General features: G+C 56.3%; 1 protein-coding gene across 1 annotated transcript; it reads left to right on the top strand.

Moving 5' to 3' along the window:
* The first annotated feature begins 10,534 nt into the window (after positions 1-10,534).
* Positions 10,535-23,035, top strand: LOC133264998 (prolow-density lipoprotein receptor-related protein 1-like). Its single transcript, XM_061445195.1, has 30 exons — positions 10,535-10,708; positions 11,322-11,441; positions 11,845-11,964; positions 12,045-12,272; positions 12,480-12,593; positions 12,694-12,813; positions 13,095-13,220; positions 13,319-13,525; positions 13,692-13,860; positions 13,998-14,166; positions 14,393-14,618; positions 14,979-15,104; positions 15,366-15,581; positions 15,805-16,113; positions 16,313-16,525; positions 16,703-17,278; positions 17,664-17,879; positions 18,076-18,314; positions 18,398-18,527; positions 18,861-19,039; positions 19,146-19,332; positions 19,665-19,883; positions 20,083-20,266; positions 20,524-20,725; positions 20,796-20,960; positions 21,229-21,429; positions 21,522-22,065; positions 22,201-22,329; positions 22,513-22,620; positions 22,692-23,035. The coding sequence occupies exons 1-30, from the start codon at positions 10,570-10,572 to the stop codon at positions 23,033-23,035; spliced, it is 6,225 nt and encodes a 2,074-aa protein (XP_061301179.1). The 5' UTR covers positions 10,535-10,569.
* Positions 23,036-23,884: the final 849 nt, after the last annotated feature.

The following is a 23,884-nucleotide window of genomic DNA, read 5'->3' as shown; positions in this document are numbered from 1 at the left end:
CAGGGAGGCTGGGAGGTGCTGGCAGGCTCAGACAGACTGTGCTCCTGCGTGTGTAACCCCAGGGTTATCTGAAAAGCCAAACAGCCTGACAGGTTATATACATACACAGCTAATGGGGGAGGAAGTTTCACAGCCCTTGAGCTTGTCGCAGTTATCTTTAATCTCCTATAGCCTCTATCATTTCCTCAAAGGCCCTGGGACAGCTTTAATTGGAAGTGGGGGCTGTGAGGGTAGATACTAGTCCAAATGTGTGTTTTCTTCATGAATAAGGCAATCTGCATTCTGGCGTACATTAGATATATAGGCAGCTCACACATGCTTAAGATTTTGGGCTGCCTTCACCTTTTGTCTTCACCATGGTATCTCCACACCACATAGCCTGCTCAGAACAGCTTCTGCCTCCAGTCATATGGGATGCAATGCCAATCACACCCAGCATTTCCTGCATGACAGCATCCCATACACCTTCCCCATCTTCTTCCCAGCCAGCTCAGGAAGTGCTGCCTGCTTGTATTGGTGTCATCTTCCCCTTGGTACTTCCTAAAAAGCCACAAGGCCACAGGGAATATGTTTGGCTGGATCAGTGGAGCTTCACTCCTAGGAAGCAAGAGCCCAGCAGTCATGGTCCCAAGGCTCACACGTCTTTGTTTTCCAGAAAAAAATGTAGCCTGGTCATGCATTCATGCTAAATGCTGCGATCTGCGGCTGCCCAGGCTCTGATTTGCAGTAGATGTGCTGCTACAGCCAGCCCCAGGGGTTCCCAAAGCAATTGGCAGCATCCACTCACTGCAAGAAAGAGATGTGGTGACAGCCACAAGTCTACCATTCCCTGCAAAGCTCTTCCTTCATGGTGGCAAGAGTGTATCCTGAGGGTACTCAGGGCAGGAGAAAAGCAAGCAGTCATGTGGGGAGCAGAGCTAGCAGCCCACGTTGCCTTGTTGCTCTGGGTCTTTGGCTGATGGGACTGCAGGGATGAAGGGGGGACCTGTCAGGAAGTCCCCTGCCTCTACTGGGCTTGATTTTCATGGAACCAGGATGTACTGAAGACCCTTATGCTTGAGCCTAATGCTAACTTAGAGCTTGCTGTTGCCCTGTGGATTTAAAAGGTTTTGAGAAAGGGACCCACCACCTGAATGGCCAGTATCAAACAGCCCTTGCTTGTAGGAAAGAGGGTTAGACAAGAGTGAGCTGGGAGGAATGAAAGAGGGTGCCACCCTATAAGAGTGCTTTATGTCCTGGGCATAGTCCCCCCAAGGGACAACAAAATGCTCGGCACCGACACTCCCACATTGCTCTGAAGGGAAAATGCAGAGACTGCCTGCTTCCCGAGAGGTGGCTGTCAGCACTTCCCGGTGCATTTTGGCACCTCCTGGGAGACTGCCAGTCTCTAAGAAAGGCCTCGCACACCTTAAAAACCAGGACCTTGGTAGCTGCTGGGCATCCCACTTGAACAGACAACCCAAATTAGAGGAAATGTAAAACTCTTCCCTCGGGTTTTCCAGGGAGAGCTGGTGGAGCGTCTTACCTGAGACAATATGAGGTTACAGCGAGCAGTAGCGAGCATGTAGGCAAATCTTTTGCATGTATTCATTTGAAATGCATTAAAATGCTGGCAGTAAAATGAAAGACAGACTACATCTTGGAAATGAAAACCCTGCCCTGAGATGGGAGACTGGCCTCCAAAGCAGCCATGACAAGCCCGTTTGAATACTTCTTATATGAAAATTGAAGCAGTGCCAGAGTTGTGGCTACAGGGCTCTCTCCTCTGCTTGTTTCCCAGCCTCATCCCGGTGTGTTTGCTATGGCAGCATTGTCCCATATGTTGAGCTCTGGAGCTCATGTGCTAACTGCAGGGCCTGCTGGAGGTTTGGAATTGGTTTAAATAATGTGGGCAGCTTGATGAGCTGAGCAGCCTCTCTCTGCAAACACGCTCGCTATGTATGGCAAACACGCTCCATTTTTGGCTTCAAGCACACTTTCCATGTCATCATTGCAAAGAATTCAGTGGGCACAATATGTCATAAAGCCACAGACATACTCCAAAGCCCCCTGCCACCCCAAAACACACATTTATTTGACATTAGAAGAAAGAAACCGTTTCATCTAGCAGCCACAAAGATAATACTAATTTATCTTGGTTACTGTGTGCACTAGAAACTTGATACAGCAAGCTCCTCTGTGAGAAGGCGATTGTTTCTATTTTTGTGGGGACTGGTATTTGTGGGATTAAGCAAGACGCTCTGGACACAGCCCCAGCTCCCCTGGTGCCTGCTTTTGGGCAGTACAGCAACGTTTTGCATGGGACTAAAAACCCAGTGAGTATAAAGCGGTGTGCAGCACAGTTTGGCACTGCAAAGCTGCCATGAGTCATGAAATAAAACCACAATGCTCATCCTTCATGAGACTTGCAATCAATAGGATTTAGGCAGTGTTATTCCAGGGAGGAATACCAACCCTGCTTATGTCTCTTGCTTCCATCAGATCTTCCCAGAGTGCTCCTCCCTTTTGGTTGAGCATTGGGATTTCTCTGCTTGTTCCAGAGGCAAACAGACATGGAACAGCAAACACTAAATACAGCACATACCAAAGCCCATTGCAAAATGTGTGCCATACAGTCACAAATGGCCGTAGTAGCCTGGGCCAATGCCTTTCTTGCTCCAACTGCCCACCTTCCAAGTATCTGTTAGGCAAGAAGAACAGCTTCTGGTGGTTGGCTTTAGCAGTAGGGGCTGCATGGTGATGCCAAACTGCAGGGGGCTGGCTCCATCCTGCAGCTTTTCATCTCTTAATCCTGTAGTCTGGAGGCCTAGCAGGAAAGAAGAAGGTGACAAAAATCCCTGAGCAAAATATGTGCTTGGGAAAGCACCAGACCTGTACCGATCCCAGACACTATGGTCCTAGAATTATAAAGTAGCTAGAACTGGAAGGGAATGATCACAACTGTTGGATCTCCTAGGCTTATATCTTCAAGGTGATCTGTGGACAGCCTGATGTTAGCATGCCATTCCTGGAACCCCACACCAAAAGGTGTCTTCTATGCTCTTGTGGTATGAGAAGCAAACAGCAAAGCACATTCCCCATTGTTTCCAGCAGTGCCAATCAAGAAAGACATGAATGGGCTGTGATGAACAAAACCACACATGCATTTACTTTAAAGCACTTTGGGTCTCCAGCACTTGCCATTCTCTCCCCTGGAGTGCACAGTGCCATCTGCTCCACTAAGTGCAAGTGCTGATGCTGAAGAGCAGTATCCTGCAAGGCAATGGGAGAACTTCCGTGGTCAGCACTAATCTGGTTTTGTCATCTCTGTGTGTGTGTGTCAGGTTGAGGTAACTCAGTTGTTTAGCACAACATGCTCTTGGCTGCCTCTGAAAGACTTTTTGGATGAGAAGAATTAGCCTGAAAATAAGTGGCAATTCATTGCATGGTAGAGGCAGAGATGCAAGGAGTGCTCGGGTACATGATATCCTACAGCTGCGATTTGATGGTGCAAGGTGAGAAGCCTTTGTTCTAGGTGAAGAATGAGGGTTGGCCACACCACGTCCCAGCAGAGCCCCTGATCAACAGGAAGCTGTGCAGGTATGTGCCAGCAGAAGGAATGCCCTGTTGCACCTGCTAGCTGCAGCTCTTGGGATGCCAAGGAATGCATTAACCCCTACCATATCTGAGACAGACCTCAGGAGTATCTAGGAAAGCAACAAAATGGAAATGCCCCTTGCAGTAGTGTATCTGCAGCCACAGCACGCTCATGTCTCAGATAGTCTGCACAGCTACGGTCATCTTATGTCAGAGGAGAGCACCAATGAGTTTCAAAGGTCTGGGATGGAAACAGGACAGGGTAATTCAGCCTTGAGAGGATGGATGAGGTTCAGCTCTGAGCAGGCAAGGAGAAACTGTCCTTCACCAGGTTAAGCTCTTGTGCATCCTGTCACAAGGAAACAAGTGGAGCTGGTTTCTGCCCACAGTGCAGAGCTGAGAGGAGAGGAGGAAGTCCTTGCTGTGGAATATCTAGGTTTGCAAGAGTTCAAAAAGGGATACCTTGAAGAAAAAGCCATCTAGGCTTATTAGGTGGAGACACCTTGTCTGGCTCAAGAAAAGCTGATCACTGGAACCTGGGTGAGGTTTCAGGGGGAACTGCGTGTTTTCCCAGTTCTCTCCTTAAGCAACATTTCTTTTTCTTTGTGGCTTTTTCCCTTAATTTTGTTCAAAGCTCCTTGGGGAACAAGAAAGGGAGCTGATGTGTGGAGCACAGGCTGTCCCAGGGTTATAATGCTTTATTGCTCGCTGGCAGTAAGATCTGCTGTGACTGCCTGAGAGGAGAGCAGATTGGCCTGGTTTATGGCTTTCTTTGTCTCCCTGCAGCTCTCAGTACTGTCTAGAGTCATTAGAGAAGTGACCCTGGAAGGTTTGCTGTTGATTCCTGTATGAGTGCCTTTATGATGTGCTTCACATCACAGGGGCTTCACTGTCCCCCCAGGTCTGGAGTAATCAAAATAGGTGAGGTTTTAATGCAAACACTGAAAACAGGTATCAGAGACTCCAGCGCAATATCATGAGTTGAGCAGCACATTCTTGTCCAGGACACCTACCGTGCTTCTGGCACTGAGGACTGAGTGTACCCAGATCCCAACCAGCACCATGAAAGGAGCATGCATGGCAAGCTGGACAAGAAGCCATGATGTGTATGAGCTGGTCCCTGCTCTGACTGAGCCTCACAGCAGTGGCCAAGAGCAGATGCACCCTTCATAGGGTGAGGATATGAGGACATGAGGATATGAGGATATGAGGACATAGAGAAGGATGAAAGATCTGCAGACAGTTAGAAATCAGGAACCTAAATTCCTTTCTGAAAACCAGTCAAAGATGTGTGAGGAGGAACTGTTCTAGGAGCATGTTAAATAAAGCCAGGCTGCTTTTCCAAGCAATAACAAATCATATTTTCTTGTGAAGTTACATGCATCTAGAGAAGAGGTGATAAAGAGTATTGTTTATCTTGGTATGCCTTACTAAGCAGATAAAAAAAAAAGGTGTGATGCTGATGAGTATCTGTGGTGCTGCAGCAGTGTTGGTTTTGCAGCTTCTGGAAGAGGAGGGCCTTTTCTCATGATTTGGGTTTTTACTCTGTTAGATGATGAACACAACCAAAGGACACAGTGAGAATGCATCTTTGCCAGGGGTTTGCTGTATGTGTTGAATGCAGAGCCAGAGACAGGGTATGGGCAAGGAGGAACTTGGAGCTGTTAAGAGAGGATGCCAAAACAGAATAGAAAGGAAGAACTCTGCCACTTCTTTAGCAAAGAGTTTTACTTCTGTCTGGGTAAGGGCAAGGTGTGACCAGCTAGTTATTCTGGGGTAAGGAGCCCCTGACTTTCCTGCCAGGTCCTGAGGGGTAGAAACATGTTAATGTGAGGTGGCAGCTTGGTTTAAAGCAGGACTGGCTGGAGAGGTGAGCAGGAAGCATGTGCAACTGTCACAGCTGTGAAGGGAGAAGGCACTATGCCAGAAAGCATGGTGGGGCACAGAGATGAAGCCAGAGGAGATAGTGAAGGGTCAGCCACTGCCCATGAGAGCCGACAAGACATCCATAATGATGAATTAAACCTGCATTCATTATAAGTGGCAGTGAATACTGCCCCTCATCCAGCCACAGCGTTGCTTAATCATTGCAGGCAATCTGTGCAAGGGCCACTCAGCTGTTCATGGGTAGGTTGCCTATCTTCCCACACTGTTGGCCATAATCTGCAGCAAGGGCAGACAGCAGCACTTCATATTGCTTTAAATACCATGTCTAGGATGAACTGACCTCATGGACCTGCCTGGTAGGAGGCACACCAGTGGAACAGGGTATCAAAGGACTGGAAGCAATCCCTCAACATCCATATAGGTGTATGAAAATATATATATGCATCTGTCTATATATGTGTATGTATACAGGCACACACACGAGTGTGTGTGTCACCAAGTGAGAAGCCCTAATGTCCTACTAGCACAGCTGTCTCCCAGAGAGACCTGCATGCCTGTGACCCTGGAGAGATGCTTCTGCCTTGCTGGTGTTTGCTGAAGGTTATTTTCCTTCCTGCTGCCGAGGTGGAAACGTCAGAGCCCCAGAGCCAGGTCAGAGCTACCAAGGCTAGGAAACTTCCCCACCATCATCCTGTCCTGGGCTAAACCTGGGAATGGCCTCCTAGCAGAGCCTGTATCACCTTGTCCCACTTCAACGAGGGTCCAGGGAAGCTTTGAGAAGGGTTTTGTGGCAGCCTGTGAGGCTGGAAGGTGGGATGTGAGACAGGGATGCTGTAAGGCTGGCTGTGGGCTATGGCATCTCAAGTGGAGGTCCGGATTTCCTTCTCCATTCTCCCCGGGTCTCACAGATAACTCGCAGAACCTGGGAAGAGCAGGACGATGGTTCCTCAGCAGCGGGCATCTGCGAAACCAGGACCTTTCTGCTGCTTTCGGCTGCTCCCCAGTGGCGGCATGGAGAGGCTTCACAGGCAGATGCTGTTGGTGGAGCCCTAATGAGAGGTATTGAGGGGGGGGCTGTGTCACCTGTAAGTGGAGGTCCCAGTTGCCTTCTCCATCTTTCCCCAGGTCTCACAGATAACTGGGTTGGGGAAGAGCAGGATGACAAGGATGTGGGGGAGATACAATCACAAGACTAGAGTTTTCTGAAAATAAGCAAACCTTTTTAGAGCATTTTGGGCACCTTAAAGCAGAAGCTTTATTTTTCAGAATCAGTGAAAGAGGTGAAAACCAGCTCAATTTCCTTATCCTGATAGTTCACTCTCTTAAAAAGATCTTTGTCTCCTGTTCTGCTCTGAAACAAATCTAATGAGGGCAAATGCATCAGGTTTCCAACCCCTTCTAGGGTGATGAGAGTAGTGTAGCTCTTGTTGCTACTGCTTGACAGCAACAAATTGCTTCCTCAGTGCATTCATAAAATTAGTCCTCCAGATGGCCTTTTCTTTCAATTCCTTTCATTCCTTCCAAAATCAACCCTCTTAAATAGGGAAAAGAACACTCTGGTAAAGGATGCTGTTTGAGTTTCTTGCCAGGCTGCATCACAGCAGGTGCTAATATTTCCTAGTTCTCCCCAGTAGTGCCTTAGGTTTATAAACTTATTTTTCCAGAGCTGTTTGGCCTTCAGGAAATGGGAGGATTTGTCCCAAGCTCTCGGTATTTGTGCTCCTCCTGCCTGTGCTGAGCGTCTTGGAGGCTGAAGGTACGGCTTGTGGGACCATTTCGTTGCTTATTAAAACACTCACTGAGGCAGATGCTGCTGCCGCTGCTGCTGTGTGCTTTGGGGCTGGCTCTGGACATGTGTGCTGGACACAGGGGTATGGGTTTGAAGGATGTTTAAGCAAAAGAAAGACAGCGCTGCTAAGAGAAACAGGTAGAAACATGAGAGATGAAGGACAGTGTCTCCAGCCATTTCCTATCCTACTGGCAAAGCATCTGTCACCCACTTTGTAAGGCTGTCCCAGGCCAGAGATACTGGGATTACCTGGTGTGTCAGGGAGGCTTCCAGCACAGGGGCACCACTCTGCATGGCTGATGTTTTAGGTTGCTGTGGACCAGATCCTGAAGCAGGAATTGTTCTTGGGAACAAAGTATTCAGCTTGTGTGTTCAGGGCTGAAAAAGGGGGTTTGTTGTCTAGGAAAAGCTTCAGCTTTTGAAACCAAAATAGAAAATATCTTGATTAAAATAGTTTGGAATGCTCTGGAACTCTGGTTATAGGAACTTAAACATAAAATAAGATGTTTCCCTGGGAAGAAATGGGTGTTTCATGGAATCCAGTTTTTCTGCTGGAATAAATTTCAGAGAGCAGATTGCAGTTTAGTTCTGAGCACAGATCCACAGCACAAAGTCAAGTAGAACTGTACTTTCTTTATGGGAGCAAGGCTGCAGAGGTTTAATAACTGATGTGGGGGAGGGTGTCCCATTGAAATACTCTTTTTAGAAACATGACATCCCTCATCTTTGGGAAAAGAATGCTTAAAAGTCACTTAAAGGAACAGGAATAGTTTTTAAAACTTCTTACACCAGTAGCGAGAAAAGAATTGATTCATCATATAGCAGAAAGGATACATGTAATTTTATGTGAACAACATAAAATCAATCACACTATTTAATGTGAAACTGCCTTTGGATATTCACCGTACTAGGAATAGTTAAAGGTGAAAATGTTATTTTTCACTACTGGGACATGGCGTTCGACTTTTATATAGTATTTTGCATGCTGTTGCTCAAGCACAGATTTTCTCCCACTCATTGTTTCAGCAGGAGCCTTTTCCTATCTTCAAGCCCTCCTTAGCTTTTGGAGGCAGAGAAGAGAGAACTTAAATGTCACTGAGAAAAGGAAACTTCCTAACTGATGGAATTGTAATGAAAACTCCGAAAATATAAAGCAAATCTCTCCAGAATTTGGGGCAAAAATAAAAGCCCAGTACCTTATAGAGCAAAAGCCACTCTATGTCCATGTGAATGTAGTTATGTACAGTGGGCCACTGCCTGTGCATACATACACCTGTATGCTTTTCTATCTATACATGTTTATTTAAAATACTTCTATTTTAAAATCATGCTTTTAAAACAACCTCCTGCGTTTTAAGAGGCCGGCCACAGCAGATGTCCTCTTCATCTCTGCTGCCGCAGCTCACCAAGCTGATGCCCAGGTGCACCGGAGATTGCTGCTGCACCCGCTAACTTCTGGAGCCCTTTCCACAGTGCCTCTGCTGCCACCTGCCTTTCCCAGGCTGCTGCTGCGGGCTGTCACTGCTGTAGCTACACCGTCCAGGAGACTGATACCAAGGAAAGGCAAAGGCCGTGCTGAATTAAACTGAACGCAAGGACAGGTGGGCAAGGAGAGCCCACTAGTCCCCCAGAAGTGTGAGACTAGGATTTGGAAGTCAATAAACCCTGTGTTGGACACCCCAGGGGGGCAGGAAGGTCCCTGCTGGGTCCTGCCCAAAGTGCTGTCCTCCTCCTGCCCATCACAGAGGTATTGCTCCTGGGAGGAGTCTGTTTGTTCCTTTCCTTGGGTTTGCTCTCGCGGTGGTGCAGACTCAGTGCCCGGGTGGAGGCTGTGCTGGACAGAAGAGTACGCTGGGGGTGGCAGAACTGGGGTGGCCCCTGGAGGTGCTTGGATACTGCTCTGTTGTCTGTCCATCTGTCCTTTCTACTCCCTCTGCCAAACACTAGGGACCCCCTTACCTGGTGTCCATGCCCCAGAGATGCTCATCATCCATGGGACCTGCACACTCGAGTACCCTGCACACTCAGGTACCCTGCACATTGCCTGGGGAAACCAGTTGCCTGGGGCTGCTGGGAGGCTGCCCCAGAGAATGAGGACAGCCGGTGAATCTGCCCCCTGGGCTGCAGCACTGGTAGGGGCATGTATGAGGGCTGTGGTGCAATGCTGTTGGTGCGGGGGGACACCTAGCACTCATGGGGCACCACATCATGGGACAAATGGTCTCTGGAGCTTCTCCCTTGTGTCAGTGCTCTGGGCCACCTGACAGAGCTGTGCAATACCCTGGTCTTTCCATCTACCTGACAGTACCTCTGCCCTGAGCTCCCGACTGACTTGACTGTGCCACAGCTCTTCTGTGCCGGCCCTGAATGGCACGCAGGAGGTCATCCCAGAGCTTTCTCTTCCTGAGCAAACACCCCTTGTGTGCGCGCAAACATCTCACAGGCAGACAGTGTTGCTAATGAGTGTGTACCCACAGCAGCAACCACCCGGTTTCAGCTAACAAGCAGCAAGGTTTTGTGGGGAGATGAAAAAGGATTAATGCAGAGCATCCACGGCCAATGCATGTGCCTGAAGGACAGACTGGTCTTGGGGGTGCATAGAAACTTATACCACTATTTGCAGCTGGCAAGCAAGTCAAAAACTTGAGGGGCAACACACCGGCAGCTTCCCCAGGGTATGCAGCAAGGGGCCTGCTACCCCCAGTGCCCATTTCCTCGGCTTAGGTGATGCTCCTCAGCTTTCCCCGGTCAGAGGGGGCTCTTTCCCAGGAGCCAGCAGCAGGTGCCTTATCCTCTTGCAGGGCTGTTTTCTCCCCCAGCCACTGCCTTTGCTCTCCTTGTTGTGCTCCAACGGCTTCTCCGCAGCCCTCAAGGTCGAGGGCCACCCCGGCGCCTGTGTTTTCAGAGGGTGCCCCTCGTCCAAGGCTGCCGCTGCCTTCACACGCGGGCGCAGATGCTGCGGGGCCCGGTTCACACGGCCGGCTCTCACAACAACCCCTGGCGATAAGGCAGCCCCCGGGCCAGCGGCTGTGGGCCTGGGCACCCTTTGCAGTCCCTCCCTCCCACCTCTCCCGGGGGTTGCGGGCACAGAGCGCGCCCGGCCCTGGCACCGCAGGTGCCCAGCCGAGGTCGGCGGCCGCGGGTGGGGTCTCTGCCGGCGGGGCGGGCCAGGGTCTCCGCCGGCGGCAGGCGGTGCCCGCGGTGCCCAATGGCTGCCCGCGCGCAGGCATAAAAGCGGCGGCGGCGGCGGTAGCGGTGAGCTCCCCTCTGCTGGCCGGGCCCCCGGAGCCCCCCTTCACATCACCCCCTCCGCAGCAATGTGCCGCCCCCCGCCGCCGCTCCGCCTGCTCCTCGCCCTCCTCAGCATCCTCCTGCCGCCGTTGCTGCTGTTGCTGCTGGTGCCGCCGCCGCCGCGCCTGGCCGCGATCGCCGCCGGAGCCGGGACCCGCCGCGCCCGTGAGCCGGGACCGGGGAGGGCGGGCTGGGCTGGGCTGGGGAGGTCCCTGCCCCATCCCGAGGGGTTGCGGTGGGCGCCCGCTGCTTCCTGGCTGCTTGCTGGTCCCCGCGATGGTCTATGGGAGGTCCCTATGGGCCACCATGGGTGTCTCTGTTTTCCCCCCTTTACGGTGATGTAGCGGTCCCTGCCCCCAGTAGCATGCTTCCCACTATCAGGGTGGGAAGCAGCATGGTGGGGCCCTGCATCCTGTAGAGCCCTGTCCGGCTGCCTAGGGAGGCTGGGGGGTCCCTACTTTTTGCGGGGGGATGGGGGGGGGGGGGGAACGGGGGGACGGGGGACACGACGAGAGGCAGCAGTTCTTCCTCCAGCCCTAGAGGAGGTCCTGGAGTGCCCTTGGCTCGTGCCAGCCTCCCTCCCGTTGGGACTGTGCTAGGACTCTCTAGTGGGAATCTGCATGGGGTGGGTGCCGGTGGGTGAGTTGCATGGGGGGAGTGCCGATGGGTGAGCTGCACCGGGCGGGTGCTGGACGGTACGCTTCATGGGGTGGGTGCCGGCGAGTGCGTGTCCCGGCCGCCCAGGCTGACCACGGGCCGGGGTCCCTCTGTCCCACAGTGCCCGCCGGCCCCACATGTGCAGCCTCACGCCAGGCTGCCTGCGGTGCCATCTGCATCCCCGTACCCTGGCTCTGCGATGGCGAGCAGCAGTGTGCTGACGGGACGGACGAGCAGTGCGGTGAGCAGGGGCAAGCTGCCACCCCTCCCCTATAGTGGAGTGGCCTGGGGGATCTGCACTGCATGGACGTTGAGGGGCGCTGGTGCTCTGGGGATGGTGGGGTAGGGCAGGGCAGAGGCACCTCGCTGGTTCTGCAGGTGGCTCCTGTGTGGCACCCTGAAGGGACCCTAGACCTCCTGGGGGATATCTGGGGCATCGGGACATATTCTGGGTCCCGTGCTGCGGGAGGCAGCACTCCACCTGCCAGAGAATCCTGACTGGGGCTGCTGTGGTCCAGCTGCTTGGCAGAGCCCCTTGGGCATTGCCAGCGCCTGCCCCTGCCAGGATAGTGGGAACCCTTGTAGCTGTGCCCTGCAGCTGTGCCAGAGTGGGAGGTCCCAGTGACGGTGTGCTATCCCTGCAGACGTTGCCTGTGGTGGGGACCCCCATGTTTGGCAGTGTGACGATGGCCGGTGTGTTTCTAGCAGTTGGCGTTGTGATGGTGTTGCTGACTGCATGGATGGCTCTGATGAGCAGGACTGTGGTAGGTGGTCTCTGCCGGGGAGGGCTGAGTAGGGTGCCTGGGGCATAGGGCAGGGTGTGAGTGCTGCTCTGTTCCCCCAGTGTGCGGGGCAAAGAAGGTGCAATGTCCTGGCACCCACCACTGCATCCCACACTGGGAGTTATGCGATCGGCACCAGGACTGTGAGGACGGCTGGGATGAGGAAGGGTGTCCCCAGCAGCCATGTCTGCCTGGGCAGTGGCAGTGCAGGAACAGGGTGTGCATCATGGCTGAGTGGAAATGCAATGGGATTGATGATTGTGGCGATTCCTCAGATGAAGATGTCTGTGGTAAGTAACGTGTATGCTCCTCAGTGGGGTGAGACCCGTCTAGACCATACGTAACGTAGGGGGTATTTTGCCTTCCTGGGCCCCAGTTTCCCTTGGAATGGTGCTAAGCATTGCAGGAACCTGTTGATGCTTTGTGGGACTCTCCCCATGAATCTGGGACCCATGGCTTCCCCTGTGAGCTCCTGACACAAGCTGTGTGTGCCATAGCTCCCTGCCCACCTGGCATGGTGCGGTGCGACGAGGGAAAGTGTATCCTGGAGTCCCTGATGTGCAATGATGAGGATGACTGCCTGGACGGCACCGACGAACCCAGCACATGCGGTGAGTTGCATGTGGCTGTGGGCACTGCCTCTGTGGCTGGGGCCAGGGGGAGCTGCAGAGCTATTCTGTGCCATGTCACCCCTGGACTGTGTTCCCGCAGGTCGGAGCTGCTTTGTACGCAACGGGGGCTGCGCGGAGACGTGTACTGACACGCACTGGGGAGTGCAGTGCTCCTGTGGGGCTGGCTGGATGCTGCAGGCGGATGGACAGAGCTGTGCTGGTAAGGAGAGGTCAAGGTGTGCATGCTTCAGTCATGTGTGGCTTCAGCTGCCAAGAGTGGGGTCTCCCCAGAGCTAGTGCTGCTGTGGGAATACCTGCCTCCACCTTACTCCTGCCTGCCTGTCATGCCTGGCCCTGTAAAGCCTGTGTCCAGTCACATCCCAGCAGCAGCTAGTATATTTTGGGGTTGGGACCTTAGGTCCTGGTATCTAGGGAGCCTGCCTGTGGTCCCTGGGGAGAGGTAGTGATGCTGTGTGCTCCTGGCTGCACCTATCCCTGCAGATGTGGACGAGTGCTCCCTGGAGTACAGCCCCTGCAGCCAGCTGTGCAGCAACACCCCAGGTGCTTTCAGCTGCTCCTGCCTCCCAGGCTACACCCTGTGGCACAACACGGCCTGCGAAGTATCAGGTAGGGAGAGCCGAGGAGCCCGGCATGCCTGGGGGCTGTGCAGTGCCCCAGCTAGCCATGGCCCCACTCACCGGGTGACATCCCCCTTGCCCTGGCAGACAATGCAACGCAGATCCTGGTGGCTGTGGGGGAGGACCTGGCCCTTCTAGATGTGCGGACCCAAGTCTACCGGCCCCTGCTCTCCACTGAGACTGAACCCCGAGCCCTGGTGTATGACCTGCTCCGAGAAACTTACTACTGGCTCACAGAGGACGGCGAGCTTCGTGTTCACCACCCTGGGAAGGGCACGCAGTCCCTCTACCCAGGTGGGGGAGGAGTGAGGATGCTGGGTGCTTCAGTGGGGCTGAGAGGGGTGCTGAAAGCTGGGCTGCCACCCCAGCCCTGCCCCTCTCATAGAGGAAGGGGCATCTTGGGTTTTGCTTCTCAGCCTTGAGCAGGAGTGGCATGCCTTAAACTGCTCTGTCCCTGCAGATGCCGAGGAAGTGAACAGCATCTCCGTGGACTGGTTCACAGGGCAGCTGTACTGGGCCAGCAGCCACCCTCCAGCCATCTGTGCAGGGCTGGGTGATGGCCGGGGCTATGTGACGGTGCTGGGTAAGGATGTGGTACCAGAGCAGCTGACAGTGCATCCTGCTGCAAGGTGAGGAGCCAGTGAGCCAGGGGGTTGGCCTGGGCTCCTGGATGAGCAATGTTGGTGCTGACCACATCATGCCTGCTGTGGAGCTGTGGCAGCACGGGTTTTATGCCATGAAGTGGGTGCTTAGTGCTTTCCCCTAGGTCCCTGTACTGGGTTAACCGTGGGCAGAGGGGCCGAACAGTCATTGCTGCAGCTGGTATGGATGGCTCAAACCGGCGGGAGCTTACTGTGGTGTCCATGGAGGAGCCTGTGGGGCTGAGCCTGGACCATGTGGCCAGCAGGCTGTACTGGATCAGCGAGTACAAGGAGGTAGGGGTGTGATGCAGTTGCCGGGCAGTGATGAGGTGGGATTTGGGAGGGTGGCCCTGGTTAAACTGTGATTACGGCTAATGCACTGGGGTCAGGGAGCAGTGCCCAGGTCTGGCACACATCCCTGGGCTGGGAGGGGGAAGGCACCACTGTGACCGCTGTGCCTGTGGGACAGTGCCAGGTTGTGTGAGTGCCACACAGTCACTGTGCCTTGCCTTGTCCCCAGTCCATTGAGACGCTGCGAGTGGATGGCGGCGGGCGGCACTCCTTTCCTGCTGTCCTGCGGAGCCACACGGAGCCGCTGGGCCTGGCTGTGTTCGAGAGCCGGTTCTTCTGGACCGATGGCATGGAGCTGGTGTCGGCCACCCGGGCCTCTCCCCGGGAGCACGCGGTATTGCTCCGTGCTCCTGTTTCAGCTTTCACTGTCCTACACGTGCTGCAGCAGCCCCCCCGTGAGTACCCTGATGGTACTGTGATACTCTGATGCAACTCACCTGCACCAGTGCAGGGCTGGCGGCATCCCTACTGCTTCCTGGGGTGCTGTGGGGGACTATTGTGTGTCCTGGAGCTCACTGGCTCCTGCCTAATGGCTCTTCTGGTCCTGTGGTGAGGGGGTGTTGGGTTGTAACAGAAGGGATGCTGCTGAGTCCCATGGCTTTGGGTAGAGCTGAGCCCTCCTGCCTCATGTGATACTGCTACCCTGCGTGGGGTAGCCAGACATATCCAGCCCAGGACAGCCCGAGCTTTCAGGGGATCAGGAGAGGCACGAGGTGTCATGGCTAACTGAGATCTTAATGTTCCCTTGCTCCTAGGGGATACTGCTGCTTGTGCTCCTGGCCTGTGCAGTCACCTTTGCCTCCTGTCCCCTGTGCACCCTCGGGGCTACAAGTGTGCATGTCCAGAGGGTCTCTTCCTCCTGCCCTCTGGGAAGTGTGAAGGTGAGTGGGGTCTGTGAGGTGGGCTTGGCTGTCTGGGGTGGGATGCATCCCTGTGGGACTCAGAGTGGGGCCATACGGGGCTATGGCTTTGGTGGGATGAGGTTTGGTGGAAGTTAGAGGGGGGGCATAAGGGGCTGTGGCTTTAGTGGGGTGAGGTTCCTGGCACACACCAGTGCTGTTGCATTTATGCCTTTGTTTATGCTGGTGACCCTGTCTGGTGCCCCTGGGGCTGCACTCACACACTGCTCTCGTACCCTGCAGAGCTGTCCATCGTGTATGCATCAGGGAAGACCATCTCCCTGGTGCAGGTGGGTCCTGGAGCACACAGCAAACGGGTGCAGGAGTGGCAGGAGCCCCTCCATCTGCAGGATGTGGACTGGCAGAGGTCAGTGCTCTATGGGACAGATGATCGTGGGACACTGCTGCGTGTTGTGGGACACCCTGGCCAGAGAGAGGCCATTGCAACTGGGCTGCCAGGTAAGACCCTATGGGGTGATGGAGGGCATGATCCCTTTCCTGGTGCTCCATGAGGCCTGAGGATCTCCTGGGGGCAGAGCACAGCAGTCCTATGGTACCCATCCTGGAGCTGTGCTGAGGCACTGGATAGCTATGGCCTGGTTTTAGGGGCAAGGGGGACCCAGGCAGAGGAGCAGGGTCATGGGACAGTCCCATAACTGCTTGTCTGCCTACTCTTGCCAAGTGTGCTCTGTTCGTGTGGACATCCGCTCGGGGGACCTGTACTGGCTCGCATGTAACCGGAGGGACATCGGAGTGATCCGGGCGTCTGATATGTCCTCGCGCATCCTGCACCGTTCTTACAGCAGCATCCAGCACCTCTTCTTGGACTGGCAGCGGGGCACTCTGTACTGGCTAGCTGGTGGACAGCCCCTGCAGCAGCTCAGCCTGGCTGGGGGTGCTCCGTGGGATGCATGGAACGAGACATGGCCTGGAGACCTGCCTGCAGCCATGGATAGCAGAGCCTTCAGCTTGCTGTGGAGCTCATCCCTAGGTGAGCCGTGGTGGCCTGGAGCAGGGAGCAGAGGTGGTCACTATAGGCAGGAGTGACCTACATGCATCAGGTCCCTGCCCAGGCAATATGGTGCTCATGGTTGAGCCCCTGGCCTCAGCTCAAAGGTCCCTGCCATAGCTGTGGGACCACTAGCTGGTGCCTGCAGTCCTCATGGTCCTACTGTTCCTCTGCCTCACAGGCCTGCGGGCACTGAGTCTGACCAAGCAGCAAGCAGTCACCCTGGCACCCAGCTGGTCCCATGGCCTTGTGGCTGCCTTCGAGCCATACCTGGTGTCTGCAAATGGGACAGCTCTGCTGCTGTGGGACCGGAGGACGCTGTCCCTTGTGGTGTCCATACCAGCAGCAGGTGTGCAGGGAGTGGTGGCCTTCGTGGTCTCGGAGCCGCAGGCTGGTAAGAGTGGCTGTGGCTGTGTGCCTGGCACTGGTGCTGTACATGATGGGGTTGGGTGGCCTGTGCTGCTCAGAGCTGGGGCAGGGTGCCTGGCTGCTGACAGCCATGTGGGGTGCTCTCAGAAGGGTCAGGAGGGACACCTCCAAATCCAGGGTCATGTTCTCATCCCTTTACCAGTGCTACCAAGCAAGGGGTCTGCCCTGCCACTCCCTCCCCCTGTGACTACCACTACAAGAACAGCTACAAGTACCACTGCTGCTCAGCCCACCACCTCCACCACGAGACCTACGCCAAGCAGGACCACCACCACTGCCCTCACCACTACTGCACCCAACAGCAAGGCTACCACAACACCATCCACCACCAGCCAGTCCACATTGACCAAAACCACTCCTGCACCAACCACTGTACAGACCATACCAACCAAGACCACCACTGTGCGGCGAGCCACCACCAGCATCACCAGCACCACCAGCACCACTCAGTCCTTGCCAACCAGGACCAGCACCACACAGCCAGCTACTACCACTCGGCGCACAACCAGTCCTGCACAGGTAGTGCCACCTACTTCATCCCTCCCATCCAGCCCTGCATACCGCCTGACCCCAGTCCTCCGTCTGTCCTGTCCTCGCACGCATGTGCCCTGCCGTGATGGCACCGAGTGCGTGGCCCAGGAGTATATGTGTGATGGGGAGAAAGACTGTGCTGATGGCTCTGATGAGGATGGGTGTGCCCAGCTCTGTGACACCCCAGGTAGGAGGTGTTCTTCTGTCCTCTGTGCTGGGGCTTCTGGCTGCTTCCTGGTGGGTTTGGAGGGAGAGGGCACTGGGAAAGTCTGAGTGTGTACTGGGCTCTGATGCTTGTGTTGTGGCATGCTGATTTCTCCTGAGCTTGGGACTGGGCCAGAGGTGTTGTCAGAAAGGAACACTGCTGCTCACAGTGACCTTGATATGACTGAGCTGAGCCTGCCTCAGTTGCTTTGCTTGGGTCCTAGGCTGCTGGAGGTGCACTGACTAGCAGGGACCAAGTGCCCCTAGTTGCTGTTGTGTGGGGTCATTCTGCATCTTGGGGGGCTAGTAGAGGGGCTGGGCACCCTGGCTGCCTACTGCAGGCTTAGTAAGGTCCCTTGTGTCCCCAGGGGCCTTCCACTGTGCAAGCGGAGCTGTGTGCATTGGGGCTGGGGAGCGCTGTGATGGGGTGCCCCAATGCCCCGATGCCTCAGATGAGACAGGCTGCTGGAGCCCCACACAGGAGTGTGCCCTGCGCTGTGATGGTGCCACCCGCTGCATCCCAGAGAGCTGGCTGTGTGATGGCCATGCCGACTGCCTGGACCACACCGATGAGCAGGGCTGTGGTGAGACCTTGGGGTTGGATGGGACAGGGGCTCCTTGGGTGGTGCGTGCCCCAGAGGTGGGTGGACTGGGTTTCCTCTGGGTCCAGGAGCATGCACTGCCCTGGGCAACCTGCTGAGTGGCTGGAGGGGCTGTACCCTGAGCTGGTGGGATGGGGATGGGGACAGTGCCACCTTTCAGCCCTGTCCCTGCTTGCAGTGCCAAAAGAGTGTGGCCCTGCCGAGTTCCCCTGCCAGAATGGGCAGTGTGTGGCCTTGGCCCTGCGCTGTGATGGTGACCGTGACTGCCGGGACGGCTCGGATGAGGAGGGCTGTGCCATGCCCCGGCCACTGCTCTGTCGTACAGGCGAGGTGGCATGTCCCCACAGTGGGGAGTGTGTGCCAGAGGCCTGGCTCTGCGACGGTGCTGCTGACTGCACGGATGGCTCAGATGAGCAGGTTGGTGGGGTGGTGGGGACATTGCCTGTCCCCCACTCGGTCTTGGGAGGGCTGGTGGCCCTGTTCACCTTCTGCCTTTGCAGGGCTGTCGCTGGGAGGAAGGATTGTGCAGGGACCGGCAGTGGGGCTGCTCCCATGGCCATAAGTGCATCCCTGATGTCTGGCGCTGTGATGGAGAGAGTGACTGCACAGATGGCAGCGACGAGGCTGGCTGTGAGCAGCAACCTCCTTTATCCCCTCTGTGTCTTGTCCAGGGGAGTTGGTGGGTGCCCAGCACAGAGGGAAGTGGTGATGTGTCTGTGCTGAGGTAAAAGGCCCTGTGTGCTCTTCCCAGCATCTGTGGTGGCTCCAGGTCCTGGGTAGCTGTTGTTCCTCTAAGGCTGGTGGCCCTGGGATCAGGATAGCCTGAAGCCAGGCTACAGGCACAGCTTTGGATATAGCTGCAGTGATCCCATGGTATCTTGTGGGAGCAGCTAAGTCTGCCAAAGCTGAGAAAAGCATCTGGTGGATGAGGCTCAGGGCAGCATTTCCTGTGTGTCCCTGCAGGCCAACCTGCTCCCTGCCAGAGTGATGAGTACCCATGTGGGCGGGAGGCCTGCCTGAATGCATCCTTGGTGTGTGATGGCCAGCAGGACTGCGCGGATGGCTCAGATGAGGGGAGGAACTGCTCAGTGCCCTGCCAGCGGTCCTGCGCTCATCTCTGCTACCCATCACCCCGGGGCCCTGTGAGTGCCAGCAGCCCTGGTCTAGGGGCTTACCCCTGGTCTAGCTGTAGAAGAGAGCCCCATGTGTCTCCCGATGGGGGGACCCTGACAGCCTCTTTCCCCACAGCGGTGTTGGTGTGGCTCGGGCTATCGTCTGGCTGATGACGGTCTGTCCTGTATGGACATAGACGAGTGCACAGAGCAGGGTGAGGAAGCCTGCAGCCAGACATGCCTCAATACTCCAGGGTCTTACAACTGTAGCTGTCTCCCTGGCTACCTGCTGGAGCCTGATGGCCGCATCTGCAAACTCACTGGTAAGACATGGGATGGTCAAGCAGTGCTGAGGGTCCCTGCCACTCTGGGGTATACCAGCAGCTGGTGGGTACCTTTGCCCCCATGCCTGCTGCCAATGGGAGAAGCCTTGTAGCCTTCCCATGGATGGCCCTGTCCCCTCTGCCTCTGAAGTTCCACTCAGCTTTGAGCTGATTGGAAGATCCATCTATACTAGCTGGAGAACATGCTGTGTGGTAGGGCCAAGCCCCAGCAAGCTCCAGTGTCTGAGAGTGCTACATTCCCTGCCTGCATGTGCTGAGGCCGTGGGGCCATCAGTGCTGAGCAATGTCTGGGTGGCTCTGTGTTGCCCCAGGACCAGAGCCCCTGTTGCTGGTGGCTGTGCAGTCGGAAGTGCTGTCCTATGGCCTGCGGAGCGGACGTGAGGAGGTGCTGCTGGCTGCTGACAAGGATCGCGTTGTCTTCTCGCTTGACTATGACCTGGTGGAGAGGAAGATCTTCTGGATGGACCTGGCCACAGAAAGCATCCGCTGGCAGGGCCTTGACTCGGGGAAGAAAGGCACACTGGTGAAAGGTATGCTGTGACAGTTAGCAGGCTTGGCTGCTCTGTGACTCTGTAATCTCCAGGTTGCAGTGGGGTGCCAGACTGTGTGGTGCTGGTGGGAACACGAATGGGAGGAGCTGGAGCTCCTGGCGTGGAGGAGATCTGGGCTGGGAGTGCTGTGTCAGAGGGCCACGCAGCTATCAGCACTCACCTCATGGGTGCATTGCAGGTGTAAAATCAGACTGTATAGCAGTGGACTGGCTTGGGAGGAACCTGTACTGGACAGATGGGGCAGCAGGGCAAGTGCTGGCCACTCGTCTGGGAGCTACCTGGAGAGGGACACCAGAATACACTGTGGTGATGGATGGAGACCTGGACCAGCCCCACTCCCTGGTGCTCCAGCCTCTGGCAGGGTAAGGCTGGGACAAGAGGACATTGGGACCTCCTTGCCATCCCTGCCCCACTTTCCTCCATGGAGTCAGGCAAGAAGCTGGGAAAGAGTTGGGATCACCCCACCTGGGTGCTGTTACGGCTATGTAACTAGGGCAGGAGACCAGGCAACTTCTGTCCTGGGTGGAGATCTCAGTGGGATGGAAAGCCCCTCGCTGTTCTTCTGGGCTGCCCATGATGCTGTGGCAAGTCCACGTGCTAGCACCTCTCTTCCCACAAGGCTGCTGTACTGGTCAGAGGTGGGGAGCCATCCACGGCTGATGGAGGCCACTATGGACGGGAGCAGGCGGCACATGCTGCTGGCCCGGGGGCTGGGCTGGCCCACTGCACTGGCCCTCGACCTCCCCACCTGGAGGATCTTCTGGCTGGATGAGAAGCTGGGCAGCATCGGTTCTGCCCATCTGGATGGCACTGGTGTAAAGGTGTGTGGTGGGGCACTAGTGATGGGGCCCTGATGGGGACCAGGGTGGGCACTCATGGCCTCTCTTCCAGGTCCTGCAGCTGAGCTGGGTCCGGAGCCCCTTTGCAGCAGCTGTGTGCGAGGGGCAGCTCTACTGGTCAGAGAGGAAGGCATGGTCCGTGCAGCAGGTGGACAAGGCCAGCGGCAAGAACAGGACCGTGCTGCTCAAGAGACACGGGCAGCCCCATGGCCTCCAGGTACCTACCTGAGGGACCCCCAAACCCTGCTGCACCAGCCCTGCTGGGGCTCCCACCGTGCATGGCCCTGCTGTCTGAGTGTGGAGCTCCTTGGGCAGCAGTCCCTGTGGTCAAGGGTCTCTCTTGGAGCATCCCTGTCTTACCATCCTGCCCCCAGCCAGGCTGTGTCTGGGCCTTGGGAGCATGGCATGGTATGGGTCATGCTCAGCTCCACTGCTGCATGCTGGTGGTCTAGTAGGGCTGAGAGGCTGAGCCTGCTTTTCTACAGGTGATGCACCCAGAGCTGCGCCCTGTGGCCTCTAACCCATGTGTGGCACGTGGCTGCTCCCACCTTTGCCTGCTGAGCGCCAGACACGTTGGGCAGTGCCGGTGCCCTGCCGGGCTGACTCTGGCCGCCGATGAGACCACTTGCCTGCCCCTCCGCGACTCAGCCTTTGCCCTCCTGGTGTCCCAGGCAGCTGTGGTGCAGGTACCATCCTCTGGAGCCTGCCCTGGGGGCTGCTGTCCTCATCACTGTCAGGGGAGCAGGGTCCACATCCTACTGCTGCCTTCTTCACCTAGGTCTACCTGAAGGACCTGCCCACGATGGCTGGATCCCAAGGTTTCCCTCCACACCGGGCCCTGCCCTTGGCCAAAGTGGTCCACCTGACAGCCATCGACTATGCAGTGAAAGACAAGAGCCTGTACTTTGCAGAGGTGGAGGGTGACTCCATCGGGCTGCTGCGCCTGAAGGACTCAGGCCGGCTGTCCTGGAAGCAAGTGGTGGCTGTGGAGGGCATGGTGACATCCCTGGCCCTGGACTGGCTGAGTGGGAACCTGTACTGGATGGGGGGGCAGCCGCCCAGCATCCACGTGGCAGCTTCTGGGGGGCGGTGGGCCCTGGCACTGCTCAGCAAGGGGCTGCAGGGCGCTGCCTGGCTGGCACTGTGCCCTCGCGCCTCCACCATGTGCTTTGTCACAGCGGCTGGCAACCGCGGGCCCGGTGCTGTCGTGGAGTGCGCAGCCATGGACGGCACCGGCCGCAGGGTGCTCTGGAGGAGAGCCCGGGCTCCCACTGGCCTTGCCTTTGGGGGTGTTGGCACCCGGCTGTACTGGGCAGACCGTGGTGAGTGTGGGCTGAGCAGGGACACTGCTGGGGGTAGCGGTGGTGCAGGCGCTCGGTCTGCAGGGCACAGCCCCAAGGGGCAGCCTTGGAGACCCCTGTGTCCCCACGTCTGATGTCCCTGCATCTGCCCTGCAGAGAGAGGCACCATCAACAGCATCGAGCTGGACGGGTCCCGTCCCCGGGTGGTGCGGGAGGGACTGCATGGCCTCTCCCTCTTTGCCATTGGAGAAGGCTTTCTGCTCTGGAGTACGACCTCAGCCAACGGTGAGTCCATCTGCTGTGCTCTGCCCAGCTTCTCCTGCTGCACCAGAGCACGGGGTCTTTGCGAGCCCCTGAGGGCTGCAGGCAGCCCCTCCTGGGGTGAAGGGTAGGCTGGGGGTCCCCACCTCCTATCCTGAGCACCCTTGTGGAAGAAGATGAAGCAATGCCAACCCCGTGTATCTTCAGGGTCTAGCAGGATCTGGCACAGCCGTCTGGAGCGGGTTGAGAGCTGGTGGTTCCCAATGGAGCAAGAGTTGGTAGCCATGAAGATTTACAGCCAGTTCTCTCAGGAAGGTGGGTCTGGGGTATCTGGGCAGTTGAGCCATTCCCTGTGGTGGCCATGCTAATCCATGCTATTTTGGCAGGCACCAACGGCTGTGCGAAGAACAATGGCGGCTGTGCCCAGCTCTGCCTGCCCAACCCTGCAGGGCGGCTGTGCCGCTGCTCCCCTGGCTACCGCCTGGTGCGAGGGGTGGAATGCACCAAGGCACTGCCCTGCCCGGCCCCGCTCCAGGCCTGTCCTGACCTCCAGACCTGCATCTCCAGAGAGCAGGTCTGCGATGGGCACCCCAACTGTGCTGATGGCTCTGATGAGTCTGACTGTGAGTGTCTGCCCGCAGCCGGTGTGTGCAGGGGTGCTGCCTGCCCAGTTTCCCCCAGTTCGGGAAGGGGGGTCTCACCTGTGACTGATCTATGTCCACCCCGCTAGGCCCTTCTCTGGAGGTGGGGACCCAATTCCCCGTGATGGCAACATCTGGAATGTCTCATGTGGAAGAACAGAAACCAACCTTAGCCAGAGCTGCACACAAGTCTCGGCAGCCCGGCCCCAGTGTGCCTGCAGTCCCTGGTCCCAGGGAGCGTGGACAGCCCTTCCTCGTACCCCCCAGCACTGAGGAGGTGTTGGGGGCTGTGCCGTGCAGCAGTGAGATGTGTAACCTGCATGGGGACTGTGCCATCGAGGCTGGGAGAGTGACCTGCCACTGTGCCCTGGGCTACCGTGGTGACTACTGCGAGGAGGCAGAGGTGCAGCCTGTTGCAGGACCTATTGCCCTGGGGGTGGCCGTGCTCCTGGTGCTTGCTGCTGCTGGTGTGGGGGCCCTGGCCTACATGCGGAGGAGGGACAGTCGGAGGAGGTGAGCTCTGGGGCTCTGCTGGGACAGGTACAACTGGGGATGGAGAGGGACAGGGTCTGCCTTTCCTACCCAGGGGCAGCATGGTGTCCTAAGGCATTCCTGGGCTATTTGGAAAACTCCCATCACCCTTGCAGGCTACTACGGGGGATTGTGGCAGGACCTTGGGATCTGCCCCATCTCAAGGAGGTGGCCATGCCATTCTCAGTTGTATTCTTGTTTTCCTAGCAGGACCTCAAGCACTGCCTCTACCCGGGTGCTGACCTTGTACCACCGTGAAAGCGATCCCGAGGAAGAGGATGAAGAGGAAGAAGAGCTTCCCCCGAAGAGTGACACCTTTGTAAATGAAGCTTATGATGGGAAAGAGGTGAGCAGCATCTGGAGCAGGCTCTGATAAGGACCTCCCTGCCACCTGAGGGTGCCCCAAG

Source organism: Pezoporus flaviventris, unplaced genomic scaffold (assembly GCF_033815535.1).
Source record: "Pezoporus flaviventris isolate CSIRO_AGI_PZ_B2104156 unplaced genomic scaffold, CSIRO_AGI_Pfla_v1 ptg000002l, whole genome shotgun sequence".
Taxonomy (NCBI): domain Eukaryota; kingdom Metazoa; phylum Chordata; class Aves; order Psittaciformes; family Psittacidae; genus Pezoporus; species Pezoporus flaviventris.
Note: the sequence above shows the minus strand (reverse complement) of the source record. Positions and strands in the feature narration are given on the sequence as shown.

Coding starts and splice junctions, on each gene's coding strand:
- LOC133264998 (XM_061445195.1), top strand. CDS start 10,570: ATGTGCCGCCCCCCGCCGCCGCTCCGCCTGCTCCTCGCCCTCCTCAGC. Junction 20,267..20,523: donor GTGCTCCAGCCTCTGGCAGG/GTAAGGCTGGGA, acceptor TCTTCCCACAAG/GCTGCTGTACTGGTCAGAGG. Junction 20,726..20,795: donor TGGATGGCACTGGTGTAAAG/GTGTGTGGTGGG, acceptor CCTCTCTTCCAG/GTCCTGCAGCTGAGCTGGGT.